We start from the raw sequence: 25,741 nt of genomic DNA on the forward strand, positions 1-25,741 counted from the left end.
TCATTTAGGGCTACAAGTAGCAATCACAAGCAACAAAGTGAAATTTAGTTCTGGTGTTGCAACTGTATTATTTACTCGAATATTAATTTTGCTTTCAGTGTTGGATCCTAATTAAACACGCCACCCTTCCACTAATGCTGTTCTACCGTTTTCATTCATCTGTTTGCCTCTCGGATATCTGGAAATCCGCCTATGAGACAGGCGAGTAAGCGGGGACTCGGTGTTTTCGATAGCAGACACAGGTAGCGGAGAAAACTCAGCAACACGGCGCACTTCTGTGATAGCTAAGTTTCCGGCTTCTATCCAAGTTCCACGCAACGTTCGTGCCTGTTAGATTTGCGAAGGACTACTATGTTGGTCAGCGACAGTTTGGCCTGTAATAACCGTGACAAGGGTTCTCATTGATCATCCTATATATATATATATATAGGATATATATATATATATATATATATATATATATATATACGTGGGCGTATAATTGAAGTCGTTCAATTCGCTTCGACAGCGTTTCTCTTACCATTAGTCAGTAGCTAGTGTGGCAAGCAAATCTCTTTCCGCGGAAAAATGTGAGGCCTCACGCATTCATAGATGCGTATCCGGCAAAATGTCTTATTCCTTGATCAGAACGTAGTTTTTAACCAATACTTTTGTAACCTCACTTCACAGAGCTGTTAGTAAGTGCTACCATGGTAGGTTGACTAAAGCACGGCGCTATAACTTGGCGATCGCTGAATCGCAGTATTAATGTATGAACGTGATATGAACGCAATAATATGACAAAAGTTTGTCTGTTTTTTTTTTTACTTTTTATTATAATAATGTAATGCTTATACAAAAGATCTGTCCATCAATGTATGTGATGTTCTGCGTACTGCATGAAATAGCAGATTCTTACCAACATAACCAACATGCAATTCGCCTTGTACAGTAATAAACAGACAATATAATAACTAAAAACAACATCAATGATAGGTAAACAATCAAAAAGGCATATTTACGCATGTACGCGGCGACGTCAGAGCAGATCAAAAAAAAATATGGAACGCCTTTTATCATTCAGTTTGTTTGTGTATTTGCCACTGCTCGAGAAGACGGACCCCTATGTTGTTTCATACTGATAACTTTGTTGACGACGAATCTCAATTGAGATTTAGGTAGGCAATTAGGGAACGTACAAGACATATAAATCCCCAAAACGAAAAAAACTTTAGCTGTGATGAACGTTCTAAACGAGCACAGTCTATAGGTATCCTTTCTATGCGAATGAAAAATCTGTCAGAGTCGTCTAAAAAACAAGCAACAATCACCAACAATTTTAATTCTAATCAAGTGACTCGAAGAGACTCATCTCTTTTTTGTACAGAACATCGTGAGGAACATATTAGAAATGCAACGCTGAACGTGTTTTAGTATCGGCCACAAAAATGAAACAGAACGTACCAATATGGAATTAAGAAAAGATCCGCAAGCGTAGTAATACGCCAAAATGTGCCGTGTGAAAAATCATAGTAATGCAGCCATCACTACTCTATTCTTTATAGTCACGAATTAAATAACGAGGACAATATCCGCAGGACTAACGGTACTTCAGCTTTCTGATCGTTTTTTGTCATGATCAATTAAGCGATGCAACGGAATTTTACCGTAAGGTAACGAAAACAGTTTAGTTTGGAAGCGGATTCTTATTTACGTATCGAGTCGTTTTAACATTTAGATCAAGCCACGCGGACTCGAACATTATAATGAAAGTAAGCGTTTCCGTATTATTGAACTTGTTATAAACTATCCTCAATCACACCCATATGACTTGAATCCGCATTATAGATACAACTGTATCTGTGGTCGTAATATAGAATCATTTTAGTTTCTGCGACTAATATTTATTCCTTACCTAACATAACTATACGGCTTTCATATAATAAACATGACATTTTCGAAATAAACATACATTATTAATTCTAAAAAGTACACAATATTACTATTTATTATTATTATTATTATAAAATGACCACTGATCATAATAGTTGAGATATTATATCTACTACCATTCAAAAATGGTGTTGCATCTTTTTGAGATAAATTGATACTCATGATTGATATCAAGTTATTTTGTGTATCTGAATTGCATTCAACATATTAAAGTATTTAAATATATACAACTAATTACAGATACTTACTATTTTCAGCACTCTGTCCTATATGGTGAAGACTATAACTCCAGTTATATTAGCTATTTGACAGAAATGTCCTATCGGCACCGATCGAAATCTATCTGATAAAATTTTACGGGTATTTTTATGTGGGTAAAAGTAATCACTCCACCCAGTTTGGCTGAAATTAACATATTTTCTTTTAAGTCATGCATAAGGATGCATAAGATCGGCCCGTCCTTAACAGATTTTTTGCAGTGAGAACAAATATGATATAACGAGGTGACCTAACCTTGCGTGTCCTAAATTCACAGTCATATTGGCTCTTTAACTGAGAAAAAATTCCGCTATATATAAGCCTCGTCACTTTCTAAAATTCAATAGAGATAATTGCAATAGGGTAAATTTTTTATTTTTATGACACGTTCTTTCCCCGAGCGACGGATTGGTCGCTTGTAATAGTTTTCGTGGGACCAATAACTCGACATGGAAGAGAAAGACACACCGTAATATATTCCAGCTAAAAGAATCGTCAATCATAATCAGTTGTGTACGTTTTAGCATAACTACTGCTTTAATTGTAAAAAAGTATTGCTTCAGAATTTTATGTTTATGTATATTTATTATTATCTGTATGTTTGTGCATATACATAATTACACTTAGTATTGCTGCGAAAAACTCTAATCGTACGAGTGAGAAAGGTGCATCATTATGTACGAATAGTCAAACTTGTACTTCAGTATAGAAAATTTGCAAGTAACATGTACAGCATTACTTTCTTGCAAAGAGCTTTTTCTGAAGAGTTCGCATCTATCCATGCTTATCTGAATTGAGCCTGGCCAAGTTTCGAAGTGTTGCCTTCGTAAGGATCCTGCGAGGAATATGTTCTATCATCTTCCTATAATTTAGCCAGAAAAGCTAATTTCCTTAAAAAAACACCTGTCTAATATATATGACAAAACCTCTTGTTCATGGACTTATTATTAAATTTTCGCCACCTTAAAAAAGCATGATAACACTAATTAATGAATTTATAGTTGAACGAACTTTAAGCACATGTTCATTTCAAATCTGCGAAATCTAATCTATTCTATTTTATATTGCTGTTCTCTCAATGTTTCCTCAATGAGGCTCTTTCAGAACATAGCTAGTAAAGATAAAGTTACGTAATCTTTAAGTTGAGCATGCGTTATTCAAACTGATAGATGCACCATGGAAAGAGCGATTTAGTTAAAGAAAGATACCAGTAGGTTTATCTCGCTGGGAGAGCTATTTTGAATTTTCTTTATGTGTACAACACCTCAGTTACTGTGGTTAGTTACCGCCGGCACAAGACAATGCCAAGGCCAAAGGATCAGCTCCAGCTACATAACGGCTTCCCTTATAGCGATAGAAGCATCCACCAAAAATATAGGATACAAACCAAAAAACAAAAAGATGGCCGACAGTGCGCCTAAGGTCTGCGTAAAACTATTTCAGTTAGGTAATAATATTAGACAGCATTTGATTAATGGGGCAGCTCGGCCGAAACCGAGAGTAAGAAGAATGGCTTCTTCTTGGTGGGATTGTGACGCTGGCTTTGGCATGAACTTGGTTTGCGACATCATAGGGGAGCCGACGTGACATTGTCGCCTGTTGAGCCCGGCCGGCGTGTACGAATGCCGATGGAAAACAGATCTGAAACAGTCATCATCATAGGACTCGATTGATCCAAAGTGGAGAGACAATCTCTTCTGGGTTAGATTAGCCACAGGGTTTGTTGTCATCGCATTGATTGTGGAACCTGATCGCTTCCCGGTTTCATCGGTTATAATGTTAAGTGACCGAGTTCTGCCATATAGGTGCATTTCTTTGGATATCATAACTTCTTCGGTGGACGACAAAGGCTCACGTGCTAATGAAGTGCAGTATAGCAATGTAACCGGGATCGACAACTACTTTGGACACGATAACACTATATCATGTTGTCGCAGTTCATAGGTCTATTTAACGAGTTTCATTCGTGTAACTATAGCTCCATTGGAGATCTCAACTAACTATCCAGTTGCTTTTTGCTTTCCCGGTGAGTCTGCTGCGCTAATTTTCTTCGATGAATATTGCAGTTGGCCATTATCCAACTGTTGCTTCTCCAATTCAATTACTTTTACTTTGAATTACTTTAAAATGTTACTTTGGTGCGGCCATCTCATTAACTTGTTTTAGTGATTTGCTACATCCAACCTAACCTATAATTCCGTTATTCTCCACCACGGGTCGCATGACCCGATTGCAGTGATTACATCATTGTTACTTTCCAGGAACCCCGTTACTCTATTGGGTCGCCCATTCATAATCCGCTGCTTCGTATATATATATATATCTACCTCAAAAAATAAGTGACCTCGTATATATAATATGAAGTCAACCGAATTCTACTTTAATCTCATCTTAACCTCTGTTCTTCCACTTTATTATTGAATCGTTACAGGGTCAAGTTACCCCACTTTGTCGTTGATACCGTTACGCAAACTAGTATACATAAAAACCAGTAATTAGAAAGTAACTTCTATATATTAGCACACTGAGACTTTTTAATCGTGAGCGCCTAATGGTTGTCGCGCAACGTTAGCTGTTGGCGCCGTTCTGTGCGGTAGTCATGACATATAGCTAAACAGTAGCAATAGCTTTAACAAGCAGGTACGGTAATGAACGGTAGCAGGCTTTGTTACTTCCTACCCCGCAGTTCACCTTTTTCCGCCGGAGACCTTTCTTTATTATTCGTAACTGTTTCACTACCGGGCTCTTCACAAGCGACTTAGCAGATTAGTTTCATAAGTCGATGCACGCAATTGCAGCGGTCGTCGACGAAATTTTAAGTTTAAGAACTTGAGGGACACGTTGACATGCTATTTTATGCTGGGAGTCAGCGTCTAATCGAATGCCTCACGGCGGTATAGGACGTACAACTGGAAACGTTTAGTCGCTCTGTTACGCTACTCTAAAGGGAACTGTAGCGTGTACCCCCGGGAGGTGAGTCACTGTGAAAACAACTGCTAACAAAGCAGCGTGCGGAGCCAAAAGATCATCAACATTTGTGCATCATCAACCGCTGTTACTGCCTAATGTTAGCAGGGCCATTGTGTTCGAACAGTATAGAATATTGTTATAATTGCACATTTAACTTCATGTAAAACTCCGGTCTGCATTATTTTCAACTTCTGTTTAACTCTTTAGTAAAGACTGCCTAAGAAACAGATGTGAAGAGTATCAAACGCAGTCGAGTGGAAGCTGGCAGTTGAAAAATTCAACCTAGTTCTCCAGAGGCTTCGTAAAGAAAAATATATCTATAAAAATTTACTCGTAAGACAAGTCACTTAAAAAGAAATGCTATCTATATATAATTTTAATATTATATAGTGCAAGGACAGAGTCTTTGTACACATTGAGAACCAATCTTTCCAATTAATATGCAACTAAATAAACGGACAATAAAGCTTGTTTTATTTAGCCCGATTTGATAGAGATGAATTTGTAATATAATACACAGTGGAAAACAGCCTACACTTTACATTTACCCGATCAAATCTAATGCTCAGCATACGAGCATATCAGGGTCATATGGGCATATTAACGGGCTTGCAAAACGGGTCCGCAAAACCGATACTGCGTTTTTGTCCTACTTATATGCCATTACTTAGTAGTAATCTGAAGAGTATAAGAGAAAAATCTATTTAGGCGTGAAGCCTGGACGTATAGGATTAATGAAGTTTAATTGTAGAAATTTCGGCACAGGTTAGTTCGTATTTTTCATACGTCGAAGGGAAGCAGAAAGCTAATTATCGTATCTATATAAACACGTGAGTTTTTTTTATAAAAATAGTAATTACCATTATGACGTAGGAAGATCGCACACTTCGCTATGTGATCTAACTAGACACATAACGTCGTCTTCCAGAGTCGTCAAAAACAAGGAAGCACTAGGCCATACTAATCACCATAACGTTGTCAGAGCGTAATTTTAATTTCGTCTTAGTGCGATAATCGACATCAATAGGCCCGGACGCTCGCAACAAACCCACGATGAGAATGGTTTTCACATTTTTTTCAACTAGCGATTCCATGAAGCTCACTGTCCACCTCGTGATGTCTGTGACAAAGCTTCTTCATCGTAGTTTCAAGTCTTGAACACTAATAACAACTATAACGTACGCTAGCTAGGACGTTTGCTAACATTTTTCTTCGATAAATAATACCTATGATATACGAAATCCAAGACAGTCACCTATTTAACTTAAATATAACAAGTTTTTATTATTACGGCTGTTCTTTTCCGTTTGTTTGTTCGATACGATATAATTAGTTACTGTAACACCTGACACGAGTCGCGCTCACACAGACATACTGATTTAATCATTGCCTGCGTTGATGCATTTGTATATCTATAGTACAGCTCGGCCGTTCGCCATTGTGGGTTATTCAACCACAATAATTGGGTTCTTCTGACTTCTGGGACGATACATAGATGTTTGTTGTCGTTGAAGAAATGCAGAAATCGATATATTTATGTTACAATATGGAGCAATTAGGGTGGTTCGCAGATCTATGTTTGTCTTATATCTTATGATCTTCCTTCATTTACTGCGAAGCATTTAAACATCACCTAATCTTGATAACAATCAGACTAATTATTAGAGTTCAGGTATATACAACATGAAAACCCGGAACAGCCAGGTAATATATGATGAAATAATAGGGTGAATCTGTTTTTATTATCTGAATTTATTGGCCAAAACATGGGACAGGCGTTGTTCTCTGTAAACGTCACCCCTACGATCGAAGCGTCTGAAGGTAGCCATTACTATCCAGCGTCGTTCAGTTCTACCTGGGCGTGTAAAAATCACACAAAACCGTTAGGCCACATCTGAGACACAGACACACCCTCGAAAATAGCTCACTTAAATACTCATAAATGGCCAACTAATGCTGATGATAGTTGCTAATGCCCGGAGCACATCTTACGTTTTTCTATACTCCGCCACTACACGTCTTACAACACATACACTACTAATACACGTAAGAAACGAACGTGTATATCTATAATAATAATTATAATGGATTTATATTTGCGTCGTGTTTATTTAGTACTGATAAAATTATATTACTGTTGTTTACGATATGAATATGGTTTCTCTTTGGCTAATGTACACGTTGGCGACAATCTTTCCTTCGATCGCAGTCAACCACCACCGCGTTGATACTTGTTTGTAGTGGCGTCCATGCGCCAGGGATCGCACCAAATTAACAATCAAGCTGCCTATACGAGGGCCATACCGCAACTATATATATAGGTTTCACAAATCTACTTTAATTTTCCACCTCCGTTGTTTATAAAGTAGTAATAAATATGTACACAACACAAGTGCCTATTCGTGGAGCCTGTTTTTCTCTCGATCAACTCGAAAGCAGATCACCAATGATGGGCTACTACAGATATCTACAAGTTCCTAGAGTAGTTCGGATCATAGCTCTCCACTGCTTTGTAACATCAGTCTAAACATTGTCAGCTTGGGTTAACACCCAGCCAAATCTATATACAACACTACTGACCCGTTAAACCGAACTTGTAGTGCTCAATACAGCGAAACACATCAGCTTGTTTTGTGGCTTCCTCCTATATGAATAATAGGCATCTATTATGTGCAGTTGTTACTATTATGGATAATAAGCCTTCAGTAATCGCTCATTTCCTCCATCAACAATCATAGTTCCACCTTTACCTTGTATCTCCTTCACTTCACCTTCGAGTGTTGTTATCACAGAGAAATAAGTTACAATGTCATTTGGTAGAGACGCCCATGTTATTCAGTTACTTTGCTGTGCATTTTGGTAAAACATCTGTCCCGATTCATCCACGAAAGTGCGGTCGGTAGGTAAATTTGTGTGACTATGTCCGTGTGCATGCATGTCTGTGTGTGAGCGTGTGCGTGTGTCTTCGTGTGTGTGTCTGTGTCTGTGTGTGTCTGTGTCTGTGTCTGTGTCTGTGTCTATGTCTGTGTGTGTGTCTCTGTGTGTGTGTTGTTATAATTATAAATTCTGTTTACATTTATCTCTCTACAGATTTCGTATTGTATTTATATTGTTGCGAAAAGGAGTTAGCTCTAGGAGACAAGTTTGAAGAGATCCGCAAAGTTTAGGTAAGTTCCGAGAACATGTGGATGAGTTGATGAAGTAAAGGTCATATGCATTAATTCTGAGCCGCTTCACAGTATTACTTGACGAAGAAAGAACAATATCGGATCGTAACGTGGTCCGCTCCATAGCCCTCATTTCAAACACTCAAATTTATTGATCGTTTTATAACTTCTTATTAGGATAAGTTTCACGTTTCTTAAAATAAACGAAGCGAAGCGAAGCGGCTGTCTTATACCGCGTACAAAAAAAAAACAGGTGAGGGTCGTGCTGTTCGATTGATCGACTGATTGAGAGAGATCATGAGAGGTTATGCTTCTTTCTCCGTCATAGCTAAGATGTGTGTTGTTTGTTCTCTGCGAAAAAAGAGACTAGGGATCACGGGAATGCCCTTAGAGAGCTCGAGCTTCTCACTGCCTCGCTTTTTGTTCTCCTTTATCATCTTCGTATTGTCCTTTTTTCACAACTTATGTTTCGTCAGTTAAAAAGTGAACGTTCACTTTCGATTATGCTTACTTACCACAACTTAAATTTCGTCAGTTCTTTCGATTATGCTTGCTTTCTTTGTTCTTGTTTTGCCTTCCTGCACGTTCTATTCATTACTTCCTCTTTCTTATGTAATATTTTGTTAGAAACCATTTGCTCCTCATATGTTAAACTACTGTCGCCTCCTTAATTATGATAAGCTATGTACGATTCTCTTTTATATTTTTTGTATAATAGTATAATAAAATGTTTTGTTTTTTTCTTTTTCTTCTCAGGCCGTTATTTATGTTATTATTATTCTATGTATAGTTGAAATGGTCTTCGTTGTCCTCATCATTGAAATAATGACATAAATGCATCGTTCTTATATGATCAATAGTAACGTAGTCGTGTACAGCAAAAGGATTATAGCAGGAATAGTATTTCATTGTATGTAAGTAGGTTCTACGGACACCGCTTTGTTGATTTTAATCAACCGGCCTGGTTAGTCCTGAATATAATGAATGCCTATTCGGAATCTGGTGGACGGTTTCATTAGTGTCACTCCGTCCAACATAGTAAGAACATTATTACGTAGTTCACCTCAGTGACCGGGCGCTCAATCTTCGCGCCTAGAGTGAAAGACTACCCCGGCATCATCGTTCTATCGACTCAGGGGGTCGACAACTTACTGTCAAGCTATTATTCGTAGCGATAGTTCGCACCGGATTCGATCTCTGCTACTTCGATTGTATTCAACTAATTTATCGCTGCTGGTATCATCGTAGTTATTAGTACCGCCTTTCAAGGTGACGGGTACATGATGATAGCTCATCAGTGTTTTTTTCGAAATACCACTTAGTACTGTTCCTGAGAAGTCGCATCTTTTGGATGCTGCAACAACGTGACTGGAAAGGATCCATCCTGGAATTTAAAGTGTCGCTTATCGTAAAACTTCAGTAATGCCGGACTATACGGGTGGTTTTCCTTCAGGTGGACGTAGTGAACTTCGGGCTCGTTTGTCGTATGACCACATTCTTCACAGACGTACATCTTTTGGCGGCGTTCCTTGTACGCGTACTGATGCTTCGCTCCGTGCACCTTGAGCGAATGCGACTCCAATGAGCAACGCTGCGTGAACGACTTATCGCAGAGGTTGCACTTATATGGTCGTACGCCGGTGTGGGTTCGGGTGTGACGTTTCAGGTCAAACGTATCGTTAAAGCCTTTCCCGCAAAATGTGCATAGATAGCGCTTCACATCGCTATGACACTTCATGTGACGGTTGAGCAGGCGCTGAAGTCCGAACGATTTGCCACATACCTTACAGGCGAGCCTGAAGCAGAGCAGAAAAGAAAAACGGTTAGTAACGGTCGCACAGGCCCCTTAGCCCAGATCTTTCACTGACGGCGGAAGTTCTCATTAAGCTGTTCGGCTTTCGTTGCCTGTTCTATAAAAGCGGCATCCCTCCATGCTACTATCTGCCCAAACCAGTATCCCTGTTTGAAACAAGATCAACTTCTGAAGTTTGAAGATGCGAACACACACATCTATAACAGACAGCACCGATAGTCACCGGTGGTCGCCGTAAGTTCAGTCGAGTCGACAACGGCACTTAAGAAGGCAGCGGGCAAATCTCAGCGAACCATCCGGTAAAAGCACCTGCCCCGCTGTTCTTTTCGCGCCGATAGCACAGAGATGAACAGTCACAGCTAAACGCACAGCATAGCGAGCGTAAATTTGTTTCGTATGTGCATTTGTTCTCCGCAGCCTTTACTTTGGAACAGCGGTGTTGCTGGGATTGGGGTTGTGTGGACCTGTATGCGTGTCTGTCCTTCAATGGACCCGGTGCCAACGAAGCGAAAAGACAATATGATAGAGATTGATGCAGGCCGATTGCTGTTGCTGCTGCTGCTGCTACTGCAGCAGGTGATTGACACTTTAACATCACGAAAAAAACGACGGCACTAGCAGACGCGGCAATAACAGCAATCATAACCCCAACGGTTGGACGAGTACCGACGATGAGCTTGTTTCTGAAGGCAACGGGGGCGTCTCGCATCCGTTGGAATTCAGTTGATTCCACGCTAGGAAGTATGTGCGCGGACGCACAAATACAGATTAATAGTGATTATTATCTGTATCATTATGTTCCCTTTAACAGTGATTATTATCTGTATCATTAACATTGTGCTCCCTATTCATGTTACACGTTTCGCTCACCCCTGCGCCAATGGGACAATTCGTTTCGGCCTTGCGAACTGTTCAACCGTTCTTCGACGTTGAAACCGTTGAGGCTTCAGCTGGCAGTCAGACAACGGCTCGAAGACCGGTGAAAGAGCAGGCCGTAAGAACGCGACCAACAGTCGCTCTGTCGGCACTATGCTTTGCTGCTGCTGCTGCTACTACTACTACTACTACTACTACTACTACTGCCACCACCACTACTACTACTAATGTCGGCAAAAGGCCGGTGGTTCACACGAGAACGCAGGCATGGACCGTACGTCTACGCATCTACCTTCATAGCCGCATACATGTATCTGTCTGTTGCTTGAACCAGAGAAATTCATCTGCTGCGCGATCGCCGCGACGGAGATACTTGCCCCAACTGCAACAGACTCCTCTTATAGCAGCGCAACAAGAACAACTGCCACAAAACATATCGCTCTCACTCGATCGTTGCCTCTTGCCGTTGTTCCTGTTACTGTCGCTGCTCGACTCGGCATTTTAGCCGTTTCGTTCAACCTGTAACGGTGGTCGCTCAACGCAACGGTTCAACGACAACGACGACAAACGAACGAACAAGCAAGCGAAGTCCAAATTACTTCTAATGCTGCCACGGCTGCTTCTGTTACTTCTTTTCCTACCACAGACGGTAACCAACAACGGCGCAGCGTATGGGAAACGGTTCACGGTGAAGGTTGTGCCCCGAGGCTAACGATCGCCCCGTACCGAGGTGACGTCGAAGACGACAACGATACTGGGGTTGAAACAAGCTCGCGTATCAACGCTCTAATGTATATCGCGTATCGTTTCCACGGCTGATCCTGTGCTGCAAATGTCAGAAGTTCTCAACGCGTTAACCATCAATGGCCGTTTGACATCGGCGTGTCGACGTTTGTTTGCGCGCCGCCGCACGTCGTTTACGCAATAAGTGATAACAGGCTAAACGTCTCATTGGCAGCAATAATAAGCTACACAAACCCAATAAAAAAAAATCAACATTTCATCCTGCTGTTATTGGGGCTGTACAGCAGTGTGTACGTACGCGAAACAGCGCGTCCTGTTTTCGGCTATGCGTGTCTGCGGCGATGATTTCACGATCATCATCGTTGTCGAGATAGAGTAGAAACGAGCAATAGGGATGGATGAAAGGAGATAAGCACACAAACAAAGAAAAACAGTACGGGAGAAAATAAATCACCGGGCCCAAGTGAAGAAATGGCAGATCAGATAAAGGTGTGTGATAAAAGTCATGGTAAAGAACCAACATCATGATTTCTTTGCTGGTGGTAGCAGTAACTGCAGCGGCAGCAGATGTCGCCCGAATAATTGAAGCCACTATAAAACAATCGGCTGGAGAGAGATACTCAATATTGCATTTCCGTTAGCAGAAAAAAAAAGTCAACCGAAAAGCTGTTATCACAGCGAGCCATGCCATAATACATACGCTAACACACACGTAAATGTATGACAGACAAATAGACGGATTGATAGTCGAAGTACGAACTGCTACCAAACACAATAGTAACACCAACGATGACTCTACCATGGAATCATGTCGCGTAGCAACAGTCTTCGCAGTCCGCTGTCATCATCCGTCGTTGTAAGTTAAGAGAGAAACTGAAGATATTGACGATGGAGCGCCTTTCGACGCAGCACGTATCCTGCTTCATGAATGTCTCTAGTATATGTGTGTGTGCGCAAGCGCGCGTATCTCTATGGGTGCTTGGATGACTGCGTGCGTCTAAAAGTGTGACCTTGCGGCCAAAGTACCGCCAAAGTCAGACGTCCTTCGACTTTGACGAACGTAATTATTAACAACGGCAGCAGTAAGCGCGGTCGCGGTGGAGAACTGTGACGATAACGTCGATGACAACAACAGCAACAACACAAATTAGGAGAATGAAAAAGATGATGGGAAAAAAATTATTTTGGGCAAACGGTGAGGATGGAAGTGACGATGATGACAAAGACTATTAGACAACTAATCAGCCCTATTATTGGCTGCATATAGATATCTGTGTACGGGGCGTGTTGATACGTCTATACGTAACCGGGCCTGGCTGGCCTGGCAGCTAGTCACGTAAATTTTAGCCTGCTTATAATCAAACAATTAGAATACGTCGTTTACACGCCACAGAACTACACCCGTATCGATACGTGCTATTGAGGCTGTGTATTTCAACGTAGACAAATTTTACGTATATGGAATAGAATACGGCGACAGAATTAGGCGAGTCCATCTAGGCGCAAGGACCATCCTCGATCATTATGATTGCCCTGTTCTTATCATCGGTCCTATTATCTGAGTAAATCCAGATTTCCGTAATACTAGCAGCTTCCTCAGGTCCTGTTTCTCGCGTTCTCGTTTGATTTCTCTTAATAAGCAGAGACCTCCACAGATCAGGGCCCGCTCCCCCCTACTAGCAATGCGCGAACGATCCTTCACACCTCCTACGCTAACAGCTTTAACAGCATCAGCGTCACCATCGAGAAGAGCAATGGCAGCATCTTCATCGCTTTACTCTGAAACGCAGACGTGCAAGCAGGCGTAATACACCAGCGTTCGTATAAGCCACATTCGAACAGAGGCAAAGAGAGCCATCGCGTTCGTCCTGGCCTTGTCTTTTCACCGTTCGCTAGGTCGGAGTCTGATTCATCAGATTGTTGTGTTATTGTTATTACATCTAACGCAACCGCTACGACGGCGGAAGGGAAGTGCGACGATCGACGACCGGGATAAGATGGACTAGCCAACGAATGGTCGTATTATTGGCTTTCGTCACTGCCACAAATCCTAGCCACCAGCATGCTTACAGCGGCCGGGTAAGAACGTAGGCAAGCGGCATACGCCGAACGCCGACCAGTAACCGCCATCGTCACCACAAACAACGATCAGATCCTCGTGCGGTGCCCCGCAACGGTGGCAAAGGCGATGGTTGCAATGAAAACGTAGACGCTATCTGCACTGCTGGCATATGGTGATCTCCGCCAGTAACTGTGATGCTGATGGTCGCAGCAGCAGCAGCAGCAGTAGTAGTAGTAGTAATAATAATAACGGTAGCTGTAGCGTTATCACGGCGTTGACAACGCCAAACAAATCCCCAAAGGCACCCAGCCTTCAATTCTGCTCTTCCTTCAACTTGGGTTTGCGTCTATCGTGTTTCTGCATAACAGTTTACCACCAGTTTGGTGATTTCTTCTCCACTGTTTAATGCTTTCAGCTTCATGGCGTCCTTGGACTGGGGCTGGCTACCATTCTTTTTAGTACGACTAGTCCTACCGATGGTTCATTTTGTCGTTTCATCTGTCCGTTGGCTATGCTTATTTTCTGCCATTCGATTAACAAGCAGGGCATAGCTTATTGGCTGCAGGCTTGCTACAGGGATAAAGGCATTTCGCTTGTTGAAGATATGTTGACGTTTTTACCGTTGAAAAAGCCAAAATTGCCAGAAGATTAAAAAGCAGTAAGAGCAGCAGCAGACGTGGAACATCCAAAAAGCTACCGAGGGGCAGCAATAGCATTAATAGCAGCAGAAACCACTTCTACGAAAAATCTCCCAGTGCCGCCCATAGCCCGTTGATGATAGCCAGCCACCAGTTTGTGGTTACTTCCGAGTACCAGCAAAAAAAAAAAGCCAATATGTGGTATTGGTAAACTGAATCAGTCTAATTCACAATAGCGTACTACAATTACGCCGATTAGACAGCGTGAAAAAAATAGAAATGTCTCTATTATACATATACTTACTTGTCATTACTGGCACCTGTCGCGTTACAGCTGGCTGAATTGCTTATATAATTGTTGTTGACATCGCAGGTGTTGCTGAGGTTTTGGGGCTGTTCGATTGTTTCGGTGGCAGCAGCGTCGACCGCTGGCTTTCGTTGGTTAACAGCCGCTGCAGCTGGTGGTACTGAACCTTTGACCGTCGGTGGCGGAGGCGGAGCTGAGGCCGGAGTCGAACTACCCAAATTCAGAAGTGGATTCTTGATTCCATGGCCACCGTTCACGAATTCTATGGGAGCTGCGATCGGTATACCCATCTGTAACACGAAAAAAAGCTGATAATAGCTTGACAAACTGATAATAAAGCAAGCTTTGCAGTTTGCACTAAGATGCATCAATCTGAATATAATTGCAATAGTAATGATGGTAGTAATAACCATTGTCAAGTTGCTAATAATCCGTACCCTTTGCCGAAGAACTTGAATACGACACTGGAGACCGGGGCTAACAGGATCAAATCCACTCTGGCTTTCATCATCGGAGTGACTACTAATCTTTTCTGGGCTACTGCTACTGCTGCTGCTGCTGCTCGTCTTCTGTCCTTTAGTATCAGGCCATTCGCCCTGTATGGGTGACGACGGTCTAGCGGACATGTCACATAGAAGATGCGGATCAGGGCTGAGGCATGTTAGTGTATGTACAGATGCTGGTTGATAGTCCTGGGCACCTACAGCAGCAGCAGCAGCAGCAGCTGCAGCAGCTGCAGCAGCAGCGGCAGTGGGATGCCCACGGTGATTATGGGCTGCTGCAGCGGCGGCAGCGGCTGCAGCAGCAGCTGCTGTATACTCATGCGGATGTGCGATGTGATACTCAGGTCGGAAATCCTCGAAACGCGACGCGGGGTAATACGGCTGAGGTCGAAGCGGAGTTTGCATTTCCTGGATGACCGGAACCCGCTGTGATGAAAATGGTGCATGGTGGTAGGCAGGATGACCAAGCATTGGCACTGTTGAGGTTACCTCATCCTCGCTTTCCGACTGGGGTGGCGTCGTTGATGAACGCGAGACCGTCGGCAGCCATTGCATTACGCGTTGCGTTTCGGGCCGTTCATCTGCAACAAAACAGAACTAGCGTTAAGTAAAGAATGCGTAGTACAGGACGCGTAGGTATACATGAATATATACCTAACTGACGTTTGCACGAAAGCCGAACCCGGTGAGAGTCATCGCACCGCGTGGTTTACATCTGCCTCTTAAAAAAAAAAACCACTGTGGATTCTTGAATGACGTATTCACGAAATAGACAGGGCAAAGAGCTACAGAGGTAAACTGTCGGAGGGGGGCATAGAGATAGCGACTAAAGGCGAGAAAGTAGAAAAGATTAAGAAGGGTAGGAGAAAAAGAAGACGAAGGAAAAGAAAAATAAGCCAAGGACACTGAGATCACTTGAATCGCCCAGCGGGGCGCCATTCGTCGGCGGTGGCGGCATCAGCTCATTCGTGATTCAAGCTCCATATGGCGCTTAGATGACGATGGGCTTTCGGCCGCAGCCGTATGGGTCACTCGTTCGACATATGCATACGCTATAAAGAGAAAGGAAGACCCGTGTGCGTAGAGAGCAAAGAAGATGAACGGGGCGAGAGCGTAGATAGGAAGACATACAGGGTGAGTGTGCGCTGTCCGCTAAGGAGCGACTGTGCAAAAAAGAGAAAACGGACGAAAAGAATCGAAGCGAAGGCACACAACGAACTGGCGAACACTTATAGAACAGCCGTACACCCAGTTCAGTCGCAGCTAGCAGTCCGTGCCGCTATGATGGCTGCCGCTGCACCCATATGGCTTCGGCTGCTATTGACGCCGCTGCTATTCATGCTGGCGGTTACTAACGGCCAGTCTGACAGCTAGCTTACTATGCACTATAGTGGAGAGGACCGTTAGTTCACAACCTTTGCCCCTTTTAAACAGCATTCCTCCAACGAGCGCTTTTCTCGGAACGACCAACAAACGACGGCGGATCTGATGTCGGAGGGAGAGCGAGCGCCAGCAACGGCAGCAGCGGCATAAATGCTAGAAAGATGCTGTTTTCTATAGCTGTTCGAACTCTGCTTTTCCCCGAGCAGAAACGCGGCGATATAGGTTAGAAGCTCGTAGCTGAGCCTGCAGCCGTCTCGTGGTCGTTCTTTGAGCTGCCGCGCTGTTGTTGTCGTTGTCGATGATGTCGTTGCCTATGGCCCAGCAAGAAAAGAGCGAGCGAGCGAGTGAACTGGTTACTGCCACTGCCGCTGCTGCTGCTGCTGCTACTATCAGCACCTATACGACGACGACGACGACAGCTACAAGCGAGGATCTATTGCCACGGAATCTCCAATAGCAACAACACTTCGTACACTAAGTATATAAAACGGATGGAGTTTCTGTTTCTTTCTATGTCAGTGGTGAAATAAGACCAGCCGGCCAAGCACGAACCGCTAGACTCTGTCTACATGGCGAGCAGCTTTGGATCGTGGTTAGAAGCTGGCTATACGATGAATAGCACAAGGGATGACGCTTGCGTACTATTTGCGGCCGGCGCCACATTCAAGGAGCTGAGACAAATAGAGCCGCAAAAAGCTGAACGAAGGATTCGAGCAAATCGAACGGCCGCGAAGCATCCAGTAGAGACTGTAGCAACAGCAGCATCAGCAAAGGTCGTTAATGGCCTATTTTCTCTCTGTATGGCCCTTCAGCTGCTGGTTCAGGTCTACTCTGCTATCCAACAGCCTTTTCTCCATTTTGACCGTTCGGTTTCGCCCGCCGAAATCTGGTTCATCTCACGTAGTCAGCAAGGGAACGACCCAGCAAGAATAGATTGTTGCCGTTGCGCTCAAGGACGAGAGATGCTGATAGGCGCTGCCGTTTGTATCCCTATAGGCCGTCTAGTTTGTACGCTGGAATAGGTACATTCAGCTTACAGGCATTACAAATAAACGTTTTTTTCTCGCCGACGCTTTTTTGGTAGTTAAGTAGCGTACTCGCGCGTACACAATAGAATAACACTGATATACGCTTAAATATATCAAGATTATGACGGTAGCAGTTCCGTGATTCTTTAGGTGGTTCTATCGCTGGTTCTCGGGCTGAGGCTGATCGAGTTGTGAATCTGCTATATTGTTGCCTCATAGCGTTACTGTTACTCCGCCTGCCCCGTTGTTACAGTAGCCACAGAACCTTATAGAGAATTCACAGTGACAGATGGCAGTCCGTAGACAGGCAAAATACCTGCAGTAGGCCAGACGGCGCAGTGTATGCAGAAGGACGAAGACGGAGGAAGAAGGCAGTAGGCGCCAGCAGGATTGTCACATACGAAGTCGCTGATACATCGAATCAGAGCAATGTCGACGATGACGACAGATCATGAAAACGCAGACGGGAGCTAAACATTTCCATACAGAATAATGAGCACGACTCAGGATGCCCCCACAAATCGAAAACGCTAAAAAATCCTATTTCCCACAGACGATGCTCGACAGCTCAAAGAACGGTGACACTTCTAAATAGCGTGCGACAATGCGAGTGTTGAACCATATAACGACCTTATGCCCCCAGGACCACACGGGCATATCGGTACACTGACACATACAAATCGTGAGTAAAGCAAACACGTAAATACCCATGTATATTCGAGTAGTTATCTATACACTACTGCAGAAAAGCCACCGAGGATAGCAGGTTCAGATAGGACCACCTGTTGGACCTGTGTCCAGTCACATAACCTACAGTTCGACTATGCTGCGAGATCTGGGCACCACTCATCCGTTCAGCCATATCGATCGACACTAACGATATTTTTGCTACCTGCCAACGTCGTCGTTGTCAATGCACCGACGAAGACGATGATGCACCAGAAAAACAACAGAGGATGATAGAACGATGCCTATCACCAAACGGGAGTAGTCATGGATGAAATGGATCGAACAGAGCGTAACAACCTCCCCTTCCCAAGCCCCGACATCGATGCCCCGTTTCAATAAAAAAACAATCCAGAGTAGTATCTGCTTTCTCTCAACCTACTACGTTTCTCTGTTATAGTTACAGTTAGGCTATGCCTACATACCTACATACACCAACTTCTTCAGGCTGGTTTTAAATTACCTCCTAACACAATTGTGCTTAATTCCGATGCCCCTGTTAGCTCAACTTATTTGTGCTTCTCATCTGTTGCTGCTCCCTTCTCGATAGGTACATCGAAGTGTCGCCACAGGACGGTCGAGTAAAGGTGTCCTTCTTCAATCGCCTTCCCTGTTCCTTCAAGCATCAGTCACTCTCAGTGTCGCTAGTTACCCCTTAACGCGTTTCGTCAAGTATGGCGACAGGATAAAACCTTGTGGAAACCATTCGTCCTGGCCGGGCAAGTGAGCCGGTGTAGCCAATACGCTCTGCGGCCTAATGAGGTTTTTACTTATTACTTTCTATGCGTATGGCCATCGTTGCCGCATTCGAGGTTGACGAAGAAAGGAACGAAGGCCAGGTATTGATGGTTGTGGCAATAGGTAGCAGGTACATGATGACGATGACGGTGGACATCAGTGAGCAAGGTGGCGAGACCGGCAGCAGTAGGACGCCGACGGCGGTGGCGGCAGCAAGAATGAACAGCAGATTTGATGGCGGCTGCACCCCGACTAACAAGTGAATGTGGGAACGTTCCCGCGCTAACGTTCTCTTGAACGCCTGCCCATGAGATCTACTGTCCGACAAAGCCACCGTCGGGGCGCTTCCTATGGTAACAACTCGCGGTGCGTCGCTGAAGCGCACACCGCACAGCGGAAGCCGTCGGAGGCACCTGCTTGAGAAAGTCCCGAAGTACTGAAGACCAAATGTTGCCGAAGCTTGCAGCCCCATCATAACCGCCATAACATACTGCCGATCGTATTCGGAGCACTCGTTGGGATTTGATGTTGAAAGTTGGCAGGAAGAGGCCCTGGCCATTTCTGCTCACACAGAAACCTACAGGGAGACCCATTCTAAACGACGCGTTTCGCTGATCGAGCTCATTCGAGCTGTTCATTTGTTGTTGTTGTTGCTGTTGTTGTTGTTGTTTGCCTGACCTTGAACAAGTGCAATCCACGAGACCGAGAGTGCGACTAAACAAGTCCCAATGAAAGCCTGCTTTGACGAGAAGTGACTGCCGCGACGGACTATGCAAAGTATTGATGAGTTGACATTTTTCTTGCGACACACTTACGTGCTATTCCCATTGCATCGACATACCACATAAAAATACTAAAGCTCAATAACGAAGCTTCGACATTGACTTCCGATCTGTTACATTAATACTGATACAACAATGAATTTCAAACATTCGAAAGAGCGCGCGTGAGGGGGAGGGGGAGAGAGAGAAACGTGAATGACTGATGACAGCGGCAGCTCCCTTAGAAGTGTGTCTCGTCAGCAATTACCGAGGAATGCCAATAGGCGTACACTCACATCAGACACATGTATGGTGCAGCGTTCATTCGGAACTAATTAACTGATATCTATGCATGTATACGAACTCCTGTGCATGCGTGTGCTTCAATAAGTACCAATGCATATTGATCAGCGGCGGCAGTTGCTTAAATCATGGATAGACCAATACGATCAGAGATACGACCAGAAACGTAGGCTTCCGCAGGCAATCACGTGATCCGGATTGCACGGCAAGGCACTGTCCTCCCTTAAAAGGCGTCTAATTGTCTACCTGGAATAGTGTAGCTCGCCGTCCTATGATACTTCGCACCGTCTGCATGTCGCTTGTTGCCCAACGCGATGGATGACGCTTACATAAGCCTTGCATTATTGCTCCTTCCGCGTGACGACCTTCGCTACGCCACGACGTCGGTCAAGCACCCGCGGCGACGGGTATACTGTTGCTACTGCCGCGCTGCTGCCGTTGTTGTTGTTGTTACAAATGGAGTCTGACGTCCTGAACGTATTTGCGACTGCAACAACGGCGGTCGCCTGATCATCCGTCCGTCACAACCCAGCGCGCGCAGAATTCTTCCTCGACGCCGTCAATCTATCGCATAATCTATCAATAACAGCAGCAGTAGCTACCGAAACATCCAGCTCACAGCTTCAGTCCATCGACAAACGAAGAATGCAACAATTGAATGAATGTCAATGTGAAGGATAAGTGAGTAGAGGATGGAATTTCGATTTAGTTGCTATCAACGTCACGAGCGCTGTCGTCCCCCCCATCGCAAGCGACGACCGTTCGATCTTTGCAGAAGCAACAAACAGTGCCGACAGGGAGCACCACTACCAACATCAACATGGATAGACTATATGTTTGGTCAGATAAAGTTATTTGTATAAATATAATAGCAGTTTGGCGCTTTATCGTCCTGCTGCACTGTTCTGCTATCTACGAACCTAACTAGGAAAGCAACGATTTGATTACTGGAAATTTATCAAGATGACAAAAAATTGTAAAATGTCATTTCCTACGATGATTCATTATAACACCGACTACGCCGAAATCGGGTGGCGCGTCACAAAGCGTGATTATCATAATACCAGAAATTGGTTCATCTTTTCCCGCTTTCCCTCCTTTCCTATTCTTCGCATTTCCTCCTCTCCCGTATTTTTCTCTGCTCAGGCGCGCTTCATAGGGGCAGCAAATACGTCCGCCACTACTTCGTTTATAATTACCGGACACCTTCCTAGACAATACTTGAAGGGAACCTCTTGTGTCCGTAACGCGGGAAAACATTGTAAATAACGGCAGTATATATATACACATCGGTCTATATTATAATATTGATATATGCGTATCTGCAGAACGTCACCCTTCAGCAATGTATGGATCCAGAAATCGAAATGACGTTCACTCGGGGATGGCTCAGGTGACGGATAACAGAGCTGCCATGAGTCATAAGTGAAACCACGAGTCGAGTGCGATGAGAACCAACGAAAAAACGCGCTAGCACTTCCATTTCCAGGTTGCTGCCTTCGGCCGAATGACCATTTCGTCTGTTCTCTGTGCGAACTGTTCCCGCGTTTTGCTAACACGAGCCCCGATAACTAACTAGAATAGAAACTACGTGCAGAAATACTGCGCGAGCCCGCCCATCTGCTGCTAAACGATGTGTATCTTTGGGTTCGCTTGCTGGCTTCAACAGTAAGCAAGTAACAAAACAATCGAGCTAACGAATAACCCGGGCTACCAGGCAACCGGATTGCGCCGTTGATGATCAAACACCAACACCCATCTATAGCACATACATATCAATCAATGGTCGTAAGCCGTGCGATCGTCACCGCAGCAAAAAGAAGACTGCGTAGCAGAACCAGGCGTTGCGGCGGTGGCAGCAAACGGCAAGTCGAACTGATGTAGGGGTGCTTTTGGCAACGGGTGACGTCATTTGTTTTTGATGATATCCTATGCCACCACCACCACCTCTGCTGCCTGTGGTGACGCCGTTGCAGCGAGTGTGTCTGACTTCACGCAATGGGAAGCTGCTGTGGAAAGGAGGACTTCTGCCTTTCGGTGAGAAACACACGTACTCAGCGTCCCGACAACGACACTTAGCTAGACAGCGATACAGAACGACATACGACAAAGAAGAAGACGACACCACTATGCTACTATGGAGACGCCGCTCAGTTACAGATGCATTAAATGAGCATAAAACGTCTGTCTATCTATTTATTCTATATATAGAATTGGACTTGACTGAAAATAATCGTTGCAGCAACCGATGCAACCGTTTTGTTGGTAGGGGATCACCCATCACTCTCAGTCATGCGTGTTTTGTACCTCTCAGTGCTTACACATGTGTATCTATATGTCGTTATGGCTGACGCGACCGATTGACGAATTAGGTAATGACGAGATACGGGTTCAGATACTTAGAACGGGGAAGTACTGAGTAGTCTGGACAGATTTCTTCTTCGTCACATCTCCTGGTTCGACAAGCACATGGCGTCCCATGCAACCTACTGATTATAATGAACATGCACAGCCGAACGTTCAGTCGAAGGGCCTAAAATAAAGTTGAACGACAGACGACCTCGGGGCGCGCGGAATCGATAACGGTTTCCTTAAGGAAGAAAGCCGACCGTTGAAAAGATTCCCAGAAAGGGTTTGGCCGAGTTCGGCCAACAGCCGCACGATGCGGATGCTGTTGAACGAACGCGAAAACGTCGGCCCTTCGGACAACGGAGCGTATGGGATCGCCAACGTACATACAGGGAGATAAACGAGAAAGAAAGAAGCTGTGAAGGAAGTCCCGACGCACAACGCAATGTGGCGCAGCCGAATAACGCCAAGCCTCTACTCTCCTGCCCCGTTCCCCTCACCCCACTCGAACGCACAAGCTGCAGGCATTCTTTCTCTATGTAAAAGACGGCCGGGGCAGCAGCGGCTGGAGGAATCGGCTTCTTACAAGAAATAAAGCCGGAGGAGTATTTACCATCAGTACAACAGAAAGAGCCAGCACCACAATCAAAAACAAAGATCGAACTGGACAACAGGAAACAGGATCTTAGTGGCGTGACAAAAAAATGGCCTTATCCTTTTCGACTTTTTTTGTACTAGAGGATATGAACATGACTTGCGTATAGTATCATTGAAACCTTCGTTGTTGTGAATGCTTTTAGGACAGGAAATGGCGGTTTATCAAGCATGAGTGGAAACGGGAAAACACTTCCTTTTCTATACGCAGAGGAAAACAATTGATGAAGTTGTTTATCCAGCGGAAAATTGTTAAAGAAGAAATCTGTAAAAGCGATTAGATTGATTAAATTATCGTTGCGTAAACACAGGTACTCACCGATTACGAGTTCGTCCTCAGATTCTTCATGGGCACGCCTTTTCGTGGTTAGACTGAGTGGCTCTTCTTGTGCACCGACCGAAGGAGCTGGCGCTGCTGGGTACGCATGGTTTGCAAGGCCCGGCAGGCCAGTTTGGCCTTCGGGGCTCGCTGGAGGGGTCACCGGTGGACACACGAGAGCCAGGGGCTCATCGGACCCGCCGGGGCCTTCAGTGAGTGCACGCCTCGCAGCCAATTCGGCCTGTTCCTTGGCATGCGCTGCCAAGATGCGCTGTTTGCGCACGAGGAAAGCCTTCGGCATGATTGAACACTGGAGCGTTAATCCATAAACAATGAAACGTCTCCTTTTGGAGAGCAGCTGCGAAGGTGAAAGTCTTCCGATTGTTCGGTTCTGCGCAGGGCCTAGGCCGACGAAGGTCACAAACACTGTCCGTACTAGCTGTTGTTGTAGTGGCAGCTATTTGCGCGTCGAGGGAAGAGGGCGCAGATTCTGTTTGTCAGTCACTCTCGATCATAACATTATAATGTAACTTGATTTTACTTAATGATTGGCCGTCGTGGCCGTATCCAGGAGATCACTTCGAAATTCTGGTGCATCACCAGAATCCATGCGATATTTTGGTACTTAATGGTGGCGAGAGGTGATAGCCTAACCCTCTCCACCGGCATCAGTCCTTTCCCCACCACTGCTGGTGCTACTACCGCCGCTGACTAATACCAGCAGCAACACCGCGAACATCAGCATGAATCAAGCAACGATCCAACCGCAGCAACGGCTAGCGAAATGAAGTAACGTAGGGTGATCATGTTATATAATAACTGCCGTTGAAGGAATATTGTTGCCGGTGCTATTTCTGCTATACCGACCAACACGGCTGAAGCCGATGCCGCTGCTGTTGTCGCTGCCTTCGCTGCGCCAACTTCAGCTAGCTGAAGCGTCTGCCGCTAGGCCTCTGGTCGGTCCCCGCTTGATTACAACGGGGCAGAAAAAAGCGAATTCGAAAATGGCTGAAAGGGAAGACAAAATACAAGAAGACACCGAAAATCATCGCCGGAAACAGACGGCTAAAGTTAATGGATAGCATAGACACAGATGTACGCGTGAAGACAGCGCGAGACGCATATAAGACCCCAAAGATATAGACAGTAACCGCCTGTAGCATTAATTTTTCTTTCTAATATACAACGGCATTGCTTTGCTATCACCGCAGGTATGAATATTATAAATATGGGTAGATCTAGGTATGCTGCTCGTCTTCCATGTTGAAGTTCTTAATAAACGAAGTGCAATTGAGGGGTGTGCGATTAACTAATTAAGTAACACAAGCAATGTAACGCCTTCCATTGACGTTCCATTGTGTATATACATACTATTTTCAAGTGGGCCCATCAGAGACAGTGCAATATATACGTAAAATGTCCCATCAACTCGTATAATGAATTAGGTTTCATTAAGTACACAAATATTTACGGTAAAATAAAAAGATTCTAGACAAGGGAAGTGCTTATCACGTAATAGTTTTCGTCAGGGGCAAAGTTTCACACATCGGAACTAGGCCACGGAATCTGAAATATCTTCAACGGAGCTATAACACTGATAGAGTGGGCAAAGTTAGGCGACAAAATATTTAGGAGCTGTCAGACATAATGGTGGGTACTGGAAAGCAGCCAGCAACAAATATGGTTTTTCAAAATATAAACTATTCCAATTCTCACAGGCTGGTATTTATCACATGCGATGCACGTGGACATTCTCAGGTAGTAAATTTTCGTAAATTCTACCTTGTATATATAAAAAACCACTTCGTTAAACTTACGGTATGTTGTGGTAAACTTGAGGATGTCTCAACACGACTTGTTGTCCTGAGTAGCCAGCGCAAGGAATATGAATCAGTGGCCAAACTATTTGATTTCAGGCAAAGCCCTACCCTAAAACATAGTACGTTCGCAATAGCAAATATTATAGTATGGCTGGATAACTTAACCTTCAAACTTTCTGCTACGAATGATAGCTCGTGCGAGTAACGGGGCTTCGTTTCTTGCTATAAACTAATACAATCTCGAAATGACGCGGGGGAGCGCGCGTACTTCCGCAGTAATAAACGTATTAGTAACAAAAAGCCCTAACTTACACATAAGAACAATTCATCTTAATAATGCACGCGAGTCTCTTATAGCGATGCCGGTGCACGAGATTGCTTAGAAAAGTA

General features: G+C 44.2%; 2 protein-coding genes across 12 annotated transcripts in view; one reads left to right on the forward strand and one right to left on the reverse strand.

Moving 5' to 3' along the window:
• Positions 1–6,705, forward strand: part of LOC111255342 (proton channel OtopLc-like) — a 73,558-nt gene extending 66,853 nt beyond the window's left edge. For all 10 annotated transcript variants that reach the window (XM_086978309.1, XM_022817215.2, XM_086978308.1 and 7 more), the window contains one exon: positions 99–6,705. In XM_086978309.1, coding sequence (XP_086834435.1) covers positions 99–209 — 111 coding nt within the window. In that variant the 3' untranslated portion in view covers positions 210–6,705. The remainder of the gene's footprint in view (positions 1–98) is intronic.
• Positions 6,419–25,502, reverse strand: LOC111255273 (uncharacterized). 2 transcript variants are annotated; one of them, XR_015319737.1, is made up of 6 exons: positions 25,349–25,502; positions 23,532–24,539; positions 15,205–15,851; positions 14,765–15,057; positions 7,911–10,123; positions 6,419–7,015 (listed from the first exon to the last, which is right to left on the reverse strand). XR_015319737.1 is itself a non-coding variant. In XM_022817046.2 (5 exons), exons 2-5 carry the CDS (start codon positions 23,830–23,832, stop codon positions 9,646–9,648), a joined length of 1,719 nt encoding a protein of 572 aa, XP_022672781.1. In that variant the 5' UTR covers positions 23,833–24,539; positions 25,349–25,502; the 3' UTR covers positions 6,419–9,645. The 2 variants fall into 2 exon arrangements, 1 of the variants encoding a protein (XP_022672781.1); XM_022817046.2 differs by having other exon boundaries at positions 6,419–10,123.
• Between the last annotated feature and the right edge of the window lie 239 nt (positions 25,503–25,741).

The sequence above is a fragment of the Varroa destructor genome, unplaced genomic scaffold, assembly GCF_002443255.2.
Source record: "Varroa destructor unplaced genomic scaffold, Vdes_3.0 BEIS01000001.1, whole genome shotgun sequence".
NCBI lineage: Eukaryota > Metazoa > Arthropoda > Arachnida > Mesostigmata > Varroidae > Varroa > Varroa destructor.